Here is a 12844-nt window from a genome sequence, read left to right as displayed (position 1 = left end):
TAAACTCCAGAGAATATAAGCCTAATTTACTCAGCCTCTCATGATAAGACAACCCCCTCATCCCAGGGACCAATTTAGTAAATCTTTGCTGCACCGCCTGCAGTGCAAGTATATCCTTTCTTAAATGTGGAGACCAATACAGCACACAGTATTCCAGGTGCGGTCTCACCAAAGCCCTGTACAATTTTAGAAAGACTTCTTTATTTCTGTACTCCAATCCCCTTGCAATAAAAGTCAACATGCCATTTGCCTTCCTAATAGTCTGCTGCACCGGCATGTTAACTTTGTGTGTTCCTTGTACAAGTACCTCCAAGTCTCTCTGAACATCAACACTTACCAGTTTCACACCTTTTAAAAAATATTCTGCTTTTCTATTTTTATGACCAAAGTGAACATCTTCACACTTCCCTATATTATACTCCATTTACCATCTTGTTGCCCATTCACTTAACCTGTCGATATCTCTTTGCAGCCTTTCTATGTCCTCCCCACAGCTTACCTTTCCACCGAGCTTTGTATCATCAGCAAACTTAGATATATTACTCTTTGTCTCTTCAACCAAGTTATTAATATAGAGTGAAAATAGCTAAGGCCCCAGCACTGATCCTTGCAGCACCCCACTATTCACTGCTGGTCAACTTGAAAATGCCTCATTTATGCCCACTCTCTGCTTCCTTTCTGTTAACCAATCCTCTCTCCATGCTAATTTATGACCCCCAACACCATGAGCCCTTATCTTGTGTATTAATCTTTTATGTGGCACCTTATTGAATGCCTTTTGAAAATCCAGGTGTACGACATCTACTGATTCCCCTTTATCTACCCTACTATTTACATCCTCAAAAAACTCGAATAAATTTGTCAAACAGGATGTCTCTTTAGTAAAACCTGCTGTAAAAATGCTGACTTGTTCTAATGATACTATGCTTTTCCAAGTGCAATGTTAAGACTTCTTTAATAATAGTTTCCAGCATCTTCCTAATGACTGATGTTAGGCTAACTGGCCTGTAGTTCCCTGTTTTCTCTTTACCTCCTTTCGTGAAAAGGGGTGTAACACTTGCCAACTTCCAATCTGATGGGACCATTCCTGTATCAAAGGAATTCTGGAAAATCATAGCCAGTGTATCCACTATCTCTGCAGCTAGCTCTTTTAGAACCCAAGTATGTAGGCCATCCGGGGATTTGTCAGATTTTCGTCCCTCAAGTTTCTCCAATATTTTTTCTCGGCTGATATTTATATCCTTAATTTCCTCACTCTTTTTAGCTCATAGGCTACTGCCTATTTCTGGTACGGAACTTGTGTCTTCTACTGTTCAATGCCTCTGCCATTTCCTCATTCCCCACGATGATTTTTCCTGTCTCTGCCTCTTTGGGACCAACATCTACTTCAGCTACTCTCTTCCTTTTTCTGTACTTATAAAAGCTCTTACAATCTGTTTTTATAATGCTGGCTAGTTTACTCTCAATTCCTATGTTTACCCTTTTTATCAACTTTTTGGTGGCCTTTTATTGGTTTCTAAAATGCTTCCAATCCTCAGGCTTGCTACTATTTTTTGCAACATTATAAGCCTCTTCTTTTAGTCTAATCCTTAATTCCTGAGTGAGCCATGATTGGTCTTTCTTGACAAGTTTTGCTTTTGAACGGAATGTACTTTTGCTGAACCCTTTGAATTGTTTCTTTAAATGTTTCCCTCTGTTCATTTACCGCCATACCTCCCAGTCTATTTACCCAACTAATCTTAGCCAGTTCTCCCCTCATACCTTCGTAATTGGCTTTGTTTAAGTTTAAGATTCTTGTTTGTGATTGAAATGTGTCACTTTCAAACTTAACATGAAATTCAATGGTATTATGATTACAATTTCCCAGTGGATCTTTTACTATGACATTGCTTATGAACCCTGCTTCATTACACAATACAAGATCTAAGATAGCTTTATCCCTGGTCAGTTCTACAACATATTGCTCCAAGAAACTGTCACAAAAAGCATTATACAAATTCATCTTCCAGACCATTGTTACATGCTCTAATAATTTCTCGTTAATGTTCTGTCCAATAATATAACTACTGTTAGGAGGCCTGTAAGCTACTCCCACCAGTGTTTTTTGATTCCTGGTATTCCTAATTTCCATCCAAACTGTTTCTACTTCACGGTCTTCTGAGGCCAGATCCCTTCTTGTTAATGTCCCTGTGTCATCAGGGCTACCCCTCCGCCTTTCCCATTCTGTCTGTCTCTCCGAAATATTTGTGTAGCCTGGAATATTCATTTCACAACCTTGATCTCCTTGTAATCATGTCTCCATGGTTCTACTCCATGCTAATATTTATAAAGCCCAGGATGCTATACGCCTTTTTAACCAGTTTCTCAACCTATCCTGCCAACTTCACGGATTTGTGCATGTATATCTACAAGTCTCTGTTTCTGCATCTCCTTTAAAATTGTACCTTTTAATTTATATTGCCTATCCTCATCCTTCCGACCAAAATTTAGCACTTCACACTTCTCTTCCATGTCACAGTTCACTATACTTCCAAGTTTTGTCATCTGCAAATTTTGCAAATACAGCCAAATCTAAATCAATATATATCAAGAAAAGCAGTGGTCCTAATATCGAACACCAGAAACCTTCCTCCAGTCTGAAACCAATGGTTCACCTCTACTCTCTGTTTCCTGTCACAACTGTCCCTTTTATTCCATGAGCTTTGAATTTGCTGACAAGCCTCTGTTATTTGGCACTTTATCAGACACCGTTTGCAAGTCCATATACACAATATCCACAGCATTACCCTCATCAGTCTTCTCTGTGCTTCATCAAAAAATTCAGTCAAGTTAGTTAAACACAATTTGCCTTTAAAAAATCCATTCTGCCTTTCTTTGATTAATCCACACTTCTGTAATCAATTGCTAATTTTGTCCCAGACGATCATTTCTTAAAGCTTTTCCACCACTGAAGTTAAACTGGCTGGCCTTTAGTTGCTCGGTTTATCCTTACACTTTTCTTTCTGACATTTGCAATTCTCCAGTCCTCTAGCACTACCCCGTATCTAAGGAAGATTGGAAAATTATGGCCAATCTTGGGCCTCCTTATCTCGAGAGACAATGGGCAAGCGCCTGGAGGTGGTCAGTGGTGTGTGGAGCAGCGCCTGGAGTGGCTACAAAGGCCAATTCTAGAGTGACAGGCTCTTCCACAGGTGCTGCAGAAAAATTTGTTTGTCGGGGCTGTTACACAGTTGGCTCTCCCCTTGCGCCTCTGTCTTTTTTCCTGTCAACTACTAAGTCTCTTCGACTCGCCACACTTTAGCCCCGCCTTTATGGCTGCCCGCCAGCTCTGGCGAACGCTGGCAACTGACTCCCACGACTTGTGATCAATGTCACAGGACTTCATGTCGCGTTTGCAGACGTCTTTAAAGCGGAGACATGGACGGCCGGTGGGTCTGATACCAGTGGCGAGCTCGCTGTACAATGTGTCTTTGGGGATCCTGCCATCTTCCATGCGACTCACATGGCTAAGCCATCTCAAGCGCCGCTGACTCAGTTGGGTGTATAAGCTGGGGATGTTGGCCGCCTCGAGGACTTCTGTGTTGGAGATACGGTCCTGCCACCTGATGCCAAGTATTCTCCGGAGACAGCGAAGCTGGAATGAATTGAGACATCGCTCTTGGCTGACATACATTGTCCAGGCCTCGCTGCCATAGAGCAAGGTACTGAGGACACAGGCTTGATACACTCGGACTTTTGTGTTCCGTGCCAGTGCGCCATTTTCCCACACTCTCTTGGCAAGTCTGGACATAGCAGTGGAAGCCTTTCCCATGCGCTTGTTGATCTCTGCATCTAGAGACAGGTTACTGGTGATAGTTGAGCCTAGGTAGGTGAACTCTTGAACCACTTCCAGAGCATGGTCACCAATATTGATGGATGGAGCATTTCTGACGTCTTTCCCCATGATGTTCGTTTTCTTGAGGCTGATGGTTAGGCCAAATACATTGCAGGCAGCCGCAAACCTGTCGATGAGACTCTGCAGGCACTTTTCAGTGTGAGATGTTAAAGCAGCATCGTCAGCAAAGAGGAGTTCCCTGATGAGGACTTTCCGTACTTTGGACTTCGCTCTTAGACGGGCAAGGTTGAACAATCTGCCCCCTGATCTTGTGTGGAGGAAAATTCCTTCTTCAGAGGACTTGAACGCATGTGACAGCAGCAGGGAGAAGAAAATCCCAAAGAGTGTGGGTGCGAGAACACAGCCCTGTTTCACGCCACTCAGGATAGTAAAGGGGTCTGATGAGGTGCTGCCATGTTGAATTGTGCCTTTCATATTGTCATGGAATGAGGTGATGATACTTAGTAGCTTTGGTGGACATCCAATCTTTTCTAGTAGTCTGAAGAGACCACGTCTGTTGACGAGGTCAAAGGCATTGGTGAGATCAATGAAAGCAATGTAGAGGGGCATCTGTTGTTCGCGGCATTTATCCTGTATCTGACGAAGGGAGAACAGCATGTCAACAGATTGTTCTCTCTGCACGAAAGCCACACTGTGCCTCAGGGTATACGCACTCGGCCAGCTTCTGGAGCCTGTTTAGAGCGACTCGAGCAAAGACTTTCCCCACTATGCTGAGCAGGGAGATTCCAAGATAGTTGTTGCAGTCACCGCGGTCACCTTTGTTTTGATAGAGGGTGATGATATTGGCATCGTGCATGTCCTGAGGTACTGCTCCCTCGTCCCAGCACAGGCATAGCAGTTCATGTAGTGCTGAGAGTATAGCAGACTTGGCACTCTTGATTATTTCAGGGGTAATGCTGTCCTTCCCAGGGGCTTTTCCGCTGGCTCGAGAATCAATGGCATCACTGAGTTCCGATTTTGTTGGCTGTATGGCCCTCCTGCCTTGGGCGCTATGGCATTGGAAGGATGAATGAGAACGGGCAGAGACTGCTTGAGTTGTGTACCTATCATAATCTCTGTATTACCAACTCATTCTTTCACACTAAACCCTGTCACCAGGTTTCATGGAGGCACCCAAGATCGCGTCGTTGGCACCAGCTGGACCTCATCGTCACAAGGCGTGCCTCCTTAAACAGTGTTCAAATCACACGCAGCTTCCACAGTGCGGACTGCAACACCGACCACTCCCTGGTGTGCAGCAAGGTTAGACTCAGACCAAAGAAGTTGCATCATTCCAAGCAGAAGGGCCACTCTCGCATCAACATGAGCAGAATTTCTCATCCACAGCTGTTACAAAAATTTCTAAATTCACTTGTAACAGCCCTTCAAAACACTCCCACAGGGGATGCTGAGACCAAGTGGGCCCACATCAGAGACGCTATCTATGAGTCAACTTTGACCACCTACGGCAAACATGCGAAGAGACATGCAGACTGGTTTCAATCTCATAATGAAGAGCTGGAACCTGTCATAGCCGCTAAGTGCACTGCACTGTTGAACTACAAGAAAGCCCCCAGCGAGTTAACATCCGTGGCACTTAAAGCAGCCAGAAGCACTGCACAAAGAACAGCTCGGCGCTGCGCAAATGACTACTGGCAACACCTATGCAGTCATATTCAGCTGGCCTCAGACACCGGAAACATCAGAGGAATGTATGATGGCATTAAGAGAGCTCTTGGGCCAACCATCAAGAAGATCGCCACCCCACTCAAATCTAAATCAGGGGACAGAATCACTGACCAACGCAAACAAATGGACCGCTGGGTTGAGCACTACCTAGAACTGTACTCCAGGGAGAATGTTGTCACTGAGACTGCCCTCAATGCAGCCCAGCCTCTACCAGTCATGGATGAGCTGGACATACAGCCAACAAAATCAGAACTCAGTGATGCCATTGATTCTCTAGCCAGTGGAAAAGCCCCTGGGAAGGACAGCATTACCCCTGAAATATGGCCAATACCTCCACAATTTTTACCCTAACTTACCTCAGCACCCTCAGATGTATCCTATCTGGTCCTGGTAACTTATCAACTTAAGTACAGCTGACCTTTCTAGTATCTCTTTTTTATCAATTTTGTTGTCCATCACATATCTCAACTACCTCCTCTTTCACTATAACTTTGGCAGCATCTTCTTCCTTGGTAAAGATAGATGCAAAACACTTATTTAGTACCTCATCCATGCCTCCGCCTTCATCCGTAGATCTCCTTTTTAGTTCCTAATTGTCCCTCACCCTCCTCTTGCTGTGATTTTACTATTTATATGCCTATGGAAGACTTTTGGACCCTTTTTCATGCTAGGTGCTACTTTCTTCTTATTCTGTTCCTTTTTTCCTCCTTTCTGAACTTCTGATATTCACCCTGCTTCTCACTTGTATCAACCTGTCATCAGACACACCCTTTTTCTGTTTCATCTTACTCTCGATCCTTTCTTCATCCAGGGAGCTCTGACTTTGGTTGCCCTGCCTTTTTCCCTCAGTGGAATGGACCTCAACTGTACCTGAGCCATCTCCTCTTGATTTTAATCGACCTGAGCCAGATTTATTATCAACCAACTGAACTTAGTCCTCCTCCAGTTAAATATTTTTTACTCTAGATTGCTCGCCCTTTTCTATGGCTGATCTAAACCTTATGATGCTATGATCACTGTTCCCTGACTGTTCCCTTACTGATGCTTGATCCACTTGACCCACCTCATTCCCCAAAACCAGATCCAGTAATGCCTCCTTCCTGGATGGGCCAGAAACATACTGATCAAGAAAATTCTCCTGAACACAGTTCAGAAACTCTTCCTCCTCTCTGTCCTTTGCACCATTACTTTCCCAGTCTATATTACGATAATTGACATTTGCAGTCGGGAATGAGGGTGTTTGGGATTTTAGACATTAGAGCTGAGTAGGGGGTGGGTGGGACAGATCTGTGAATCTGGATTTCGGGGATCTCTGGGTAAGGGATGGTGGGTGATTGATTTTCTAGGAACCTGGAGGTTGGGGATAAGGCTTGAGGGAGCTTAGGTCCACAGCTCAAACATTGGGGATCTCAGGAATGGCAGCAGCAGCGTTCAGGATTATGGTAAATAATTTAGCTTTTTTTTATTTCGAGAATCGTTAGGGTTGGTTTCACTGAGTGCAGCCACGGAGTTGACTACTTCATTGTCTAAAAATTCTAATTAGCATTGTTTTACTGTATCTCACCCATTCTTCATGTGGGAACTTAACAGTGAGTTTTGGCAGTTCTTTGATCATGGCCTGTGGTGGTGGGGGGATTGTGGGGCAGGGATCAGCCAATTACTGTGCATGCACACTTTCCAGTCCAGGATATTAATCAGGAGTGAAAACGCAAGCTGATTTTTCCCTCACTAGCTTAGGGTCAATGAAGCCAATTTCAACAACAATATTGCAAACCTGGCTGAGACTAGCTCACTCAGGATAGACCAAATCAAACTTACAGTTTTATGATACATATGGGTCAGCTATTTGCTCGATTTATAAGCGGTCATTGAGCAGCACTGCTGCTTTATTTTTTGCTTTGAATTACAACATATATGTGTATAATGTTCGAAAGTTTTTACCATGACTCAAACCAAATAAATAACTGAAAAATCTTTGCTTATGTACCTTATCTATTATTAATATATATTGGATATATTGCAAAATCTTGTATTATTACCTCTTTTTTGTAGATTTTAAGCTATACTCCCAATAGATTCTTCCAGTTTTATAGTAAAAATTATCACATTGTTTCACTGGTCTTTACATTTGCTTTTTTATTTTTGAGTTGTCAAATCAAATCATGAGCCAACACTAAGACATTGCAAGACCTGGCAGTATGATTTTTTTTGACCATGTGGTGTAATTGCTTGTTTTAACAGAGAAATGTGCAGGATGAATTGGTGCAAGTCCAACCCAAATTTAAGGCTAACCTACTGGAGTCAGTGGATGTTTTCCAGAAGGAAGTGCTCAAATATGGACGACAGTACGAAAAGGTTAGTTTTGGTAGTATTAAATCAGTTGAATCTCTGAGACTGGAAAGGATCATCATGGTCCATCTCATCAGTCTCAAGTTTTGCAACCTGCTATTCCCTGCTCTGTGTTCACATGCATCAATAACTTTCCCTGCCAAACATGTACGCAGACTGTTAAGTTATAATAATTGCCTTTTCATTGTTGCAGTTTTTTATTTATTTATTTTATTTAGCAATACAACACTGAAACAGGCCCTTCGGCCCACCGAGTCTGTGCCGACCAACAACCACCCATTGATACTAACCCTACAGTAATCCCACATTCCCTACCACCTACCTACACTAGGGGCAATTTACAACAGCCAATTTACCTATCACCTGCAAGTCTTTGGCTGTGGGAGGAAACTGGAGCACCCGGCGAAAACCCACAAAGTCACAGGGAGAACTTGCAAACTCCACACAGGCAGTACCCAGAATTGAACCTGGATCCCTGAAGCTGTGAGGCTGCGGTGCTAACCACTGCGCCGCCACAAGTTGAGCTTACTTAGAATCATTGAATGATGCAACACAGAGTGGGGGCTATTTTGCCCATTTATGTCTGTGCCAGCTCATTGAACGAGCTATCCAATTAGTTCCATTCCCTGCTCTTGCCTCATAGCCCTTCAATTTTTTTCCCTTCAAGTGTTTGTCAGATTCTCTTTAACAGTTATTGTTATATTATTATAACAGAATCTGTGCCACCCTTTCAGGCAGTGAATTCCAAGTCACAGCTACTTCCTCTAAAAAAAATTGTCATGTTGTCTCTGGTTCTTTTGCCAATTACCTTACTCCATGTCCTCTGGTTTCTAACCCTTCTGCCAGTGCAAACAGTTTCTCCTTATCACTTCTATCAAATCCCCACTTCACCTTCTCTAAGGAGAACAACCACAGTTTCTCCAGCCTTTCCACAAAACTGAAGTCTTTCATCCCTGGTACCATTGCAGAATTGGCCACAATAATCCCAGCTGGGACCCAATCAGTGATTTTTAAAGGTTTAGCATAATTTACTTGCTTTTGTACTCTGTGGGGCCATTTCAACACAGAGGAGAACTTCGATTTTGGAGTGAATGGGGGAGATTAAAGCTGGTGAAATTGACAGTGCGTCGGGAAGCTGGCTCCAACCTGCCGACTTCCATGTTTCACTGTATGGCATTAGGTGCCAGCTGAGATTATTGTGGCCAATTCTGGGCACTACACTTTAAGGCCTTAGGTTCAGAGGAGGTTTATTAGAATGATACGAGAGATGAAAGGCTTTAGTTATGTTAGGCTGCTTGCAGACAACACTTTCGGGAGAGGTGAGTTGATCATTATCATCTGGTAATTGCTCAATTAGAGTTTTATTGACACAGATTTTACAGCTTACGTGTGATCCACGGGTTTCCAGAAACTTGCCACTGAAAGAAAGGTGAGAACTCAACGTCAATTGAGGAGTCAATCAGTCGCAGGGAAATATAACATTACTTTATCAATGCTCACAGCTGCTGTCTTAGCTACTGGTGGGAAAGGGTGTCCACAGTACTTGTGCTGAAAGTTGACTTTCTACACTTTGGAGGTTTCTTCTACACTTTGGTAGTTTGATCTATCAGATCAGGATGGGTGGCGCTTATGCTGCCTTAGATTGGACTTCAGATGAGTACCAAGATGACCAACAATGGCAGCAACAACAGAACCAGCGACAGCCTTGCTGGCCCCAGACATGTAACTGCACAGGAGAGAGGGAGCAGAAGAGAGGGGAGCAGCATAGAGGAAGCCATACCCACCACATAAGATCTACAGGCAGAGGATCAGCTTCCTGGAACAGCAGTGGCTCAGGAAGCTCAGGTTGTCACATCATATGGTGAAAAACATCTGAAGCCTGCTGGGAGAGGACCTGCTGCCAGCGTTTTTTACCAGTGGCTGTCAAAGAACAATTGTCCTCAGCTTTTTGTCTCTGGATCCTTCCAGGGCTCGGTTGGCAGCCCACAAATGCATAAGACAGGTGAGGAAGGCTTGTTCATCTGGGCCACCAACTATGCCAACTTCATGTGCAATGATGCCAGTCAGAATGAGTGGGCACTCAGCCTGGCTTCCTACAGATGCAGGCTGTCATCGACTACAAAACACATGGCAATCAGGGCACCCACAGAGTATTTTTTAACTTCAAGTGCTTCCACTCCATCAAGTTGGTGTGCAACCACAAAAAGATCTTTATGCAGGTGTGCACAAGATTCTTGGGTAGCTGCAATGATACTTTTGTCCTGTGACAGTCCACCCTCCCTGATGTCTTGACATCTGGAAGCAGAGTTAACAGGTGACTGCTCAGAGACAAGGTCCTCATAATTAAGGCACCCCGAGGTAGCAGCGATCATAATATGATTGAATTTTACATTCAGTTTGAGGGAGAGATGAGTGGGCCCAAGACTAGTATTTTAAACTTAAATAGGGCAATTAAGAGGGCATGAAAGCAGAGCCAGCTAAAGTGAACTGGCAAATCAGGTTAAGGGATAGGTCAATAGAGATGCAGTGGCAGACATTTAAGGAGATATTTCAGAATACACAGAATAGATATAGTTCAACGAGAAAGAAAAATTCTAAGGGCCGGACCTGCCATCTGTGGTTAACTAAAAAAGTTACAGATAGTATCAAACTTAAAGAAAAAGCCTATGATTGCGCAAAGATGGGAGACTGGTCAGAAGATTGGACAGAATATAAAAAATGGCAAAGAAGCACGAAAAGATTGATAAGGAAGGTAAAATTAGAGTACGAGAGAAAGCTATCTAGAAATATAAAGACAGATAGTAAGAGTTTCTATCGATATTTAAAAAGAAAAGAATTAACAAAGGAGCATTGATCCTAAAAAAAGTGAGTCTGGGGAATTAATAATGGATAATAAGGAGATGGCAGATGAATTGAACAGATATTTTGCATCAGTCTTCACGATTGAAGGTACAAGTAACATCCCAATATTAGCTGTAAGTCAGGAAATGGAAGGGAGGAAGGAACTGAAGAAAATTACAATCACCAAGGAAGTGGTACTGAGCAAACTGTTGGAGCTGCGGGCTGACAAATCCCCGGGTCCTGATGGACTTCATCCTAGGGTGTTAAAAGAAGTGGCTAGTGAGATAGTTGATGCATTAGTTTTAATTTTCCAAAATTCCCTAGATTCGGGGAAGGTTCCTTCAGATTGGAAAATAGCGAATGTAACTCCTTTATTCAAAAAATGAGGGAAACAGAAAGCAGAAAACAGTTCCGAAGAAGGGTCACTGACCCGAAACGTTAACTCTGCTTCTCTTTCCACAGATGCTGCCAGACCTGCTGAGTGAATCCAGCATTTCTTGTTTTTGTGTGAGCAGAAAACTATAGGCCAGTTAGCTTAGCATCTGTCTTAGGGAAAATGTTAGAAGCTACTGTTAAAGATGTTATAGCAGGGCATTTAGAAAAATTCAAGGTAATCAGGCAGAGTCAACATGGTTTTGTGAAAGGGAAATCATGTTCAACCAATTTATTGGACTTCTTTGAGGGAGTTACATATGCTGTGGATAAAGGGGATCTGGTGGATGTTAAGTACTTAGATTTCCAGAATGCCTTTGATAAGGTACCACATCAAAGGTTATTGCAGAAAATAAAAGCTCATGGTATAGGGGGTATCTTTTGCCATGGATAGAAGATTGGTTAGCTAACAGGAAACAGACAGTCGGCATAAATGGGTAATTTTCTGGTTGGCAAGATTTAACGAGTGGTGTGCCACAGGGATCTGTGCTGGGGCATCAACTTTTTACAATTTATAGAAATAACTTAGATGAAAGTTATCCACTTTGGGAGCAAAAACAGGAAGGCAGATTATTATCTCAACAGCTATAAACTGAGAGAGGGAAATATGTAATGAGGTGTTCTCGTACACAAGTCGCTGAAGGTAAGCATGCAGATGTAACAGGCGGTAAAAAAGGCAAATGGCTGGCCTTCATAGCGAGAGGATTCAAGTACACGAGCAGGGATGTCTTGCTGCAATTATACAGGTCCTTGGTGAGGCCACACCTGGAATATTGTGTGCAGTTTTGGTCTCCTTATCTGAGGAAGGATATTCTTGCTATAGAGGGAGCGCAGCAAAGATTTACCAGATTGATTCCTGCGATGGTGGGACTGACGTATGAGGAGAGATTGAGTCGGTTAGGATTATATTCACTGGAGTTCAGAAGAGTGAGGAGGGATCTCATAGAAACCTATAAAATTCTAACAGGACTTGACAGGGTAGATGCAGAAAGGATGTTCCCGATGATGGGGGAGTCCAGAACCAGGGGTCATAGTTTAAGGATACGGGATAAACCTTTCAGGACTGAGATGAGGAGAAATTTCTTCACCCAGAGAGTGGTGAGCCTGTGGAATTCGCTACCACAGAAAGCAGTTGAGGCCAAAACATTGTATGGTTTCAAGAAGGAGTTAGATATAGCTCTTGGGTCTAAAGGGATCAAAGGATATGGGGGAAAGTGGGAACAGGTTACTGAGTTAGATGATCAGCCATGATCATAATGAATGGCGGAGCAGGCTCGAAGGGCCAAATGGCCTACTCCTGCTCCTATTTTTTATGTTTCTATGAAGGGATCGAAGGTATAGTTGCTAAATTTGCTGATGACACAAAGATAGGTAGGAAAGTAACTTGTGAAGAGGACATAAGGAGGCTACCAAGGGATATAGATAGGTTAAGTGAGTGAGCAAAGGCCTAGCAAATGGAGTATAATGTGGGAAAGCGGGAAATTGTCCACTTTAGCATGAAGAATCAAAAAGAAGCATATTATCTAAATGGTGAGAGATTGCAGAGCTCTGAGATGCAGAGGGATCTGGGTGCATGAATTGCAAAAGGCTAGTATGCAGGTACAGCACATGATTAGGAAAGCTAATGGAATATTATTGTTTATCGCAAGGGGAATTGAA

At 43.1% G+C, this 12844-nt stretch overlaps 1 protein-coding gene across 1 annotated transcript in view; it reads left to right on the top strand.

Annotated features, from left to right (window-relative positions):
- Positions 1-12844, top strand: part of LOC137367180 (dynein axonemal heavy chain 8-like) — a 2531605-nt gene that overhangs the window by 869983 nt on the left and 1648778 nt on the right. Inside the window, exon 103 of the mRNA XM_068028616.1 lies at positions 7805-7918. Within this exon, the coding sequence (XP_067884717.1) occupies positions 7805-7918 (114 nt within the window). The remainder of the gene's footprint in view (positions 1-7804; positions 7919-12844) is intronic.

The sequence above is a fragment of the Heterodontus francisci genome, chromosome 3, assembly GCF_036365525.1.
Source record: "Heterodontus francisci isolate sHetFra1 chromosome 3, sHetFra1.hap1, whole genome shotgun sequence".
NCBI lineage: Eukaryota > Metazoa > Chordata > Chondrichthyes > Heterodontiformes > Heterodontidae > Heterodontus > Heterodontus francisci.
The sequence above is the reverse complement of the archived record's forward strand: the minus strand, read 5'-3'. Positions and strand labels throughout refer to the sequence as shown.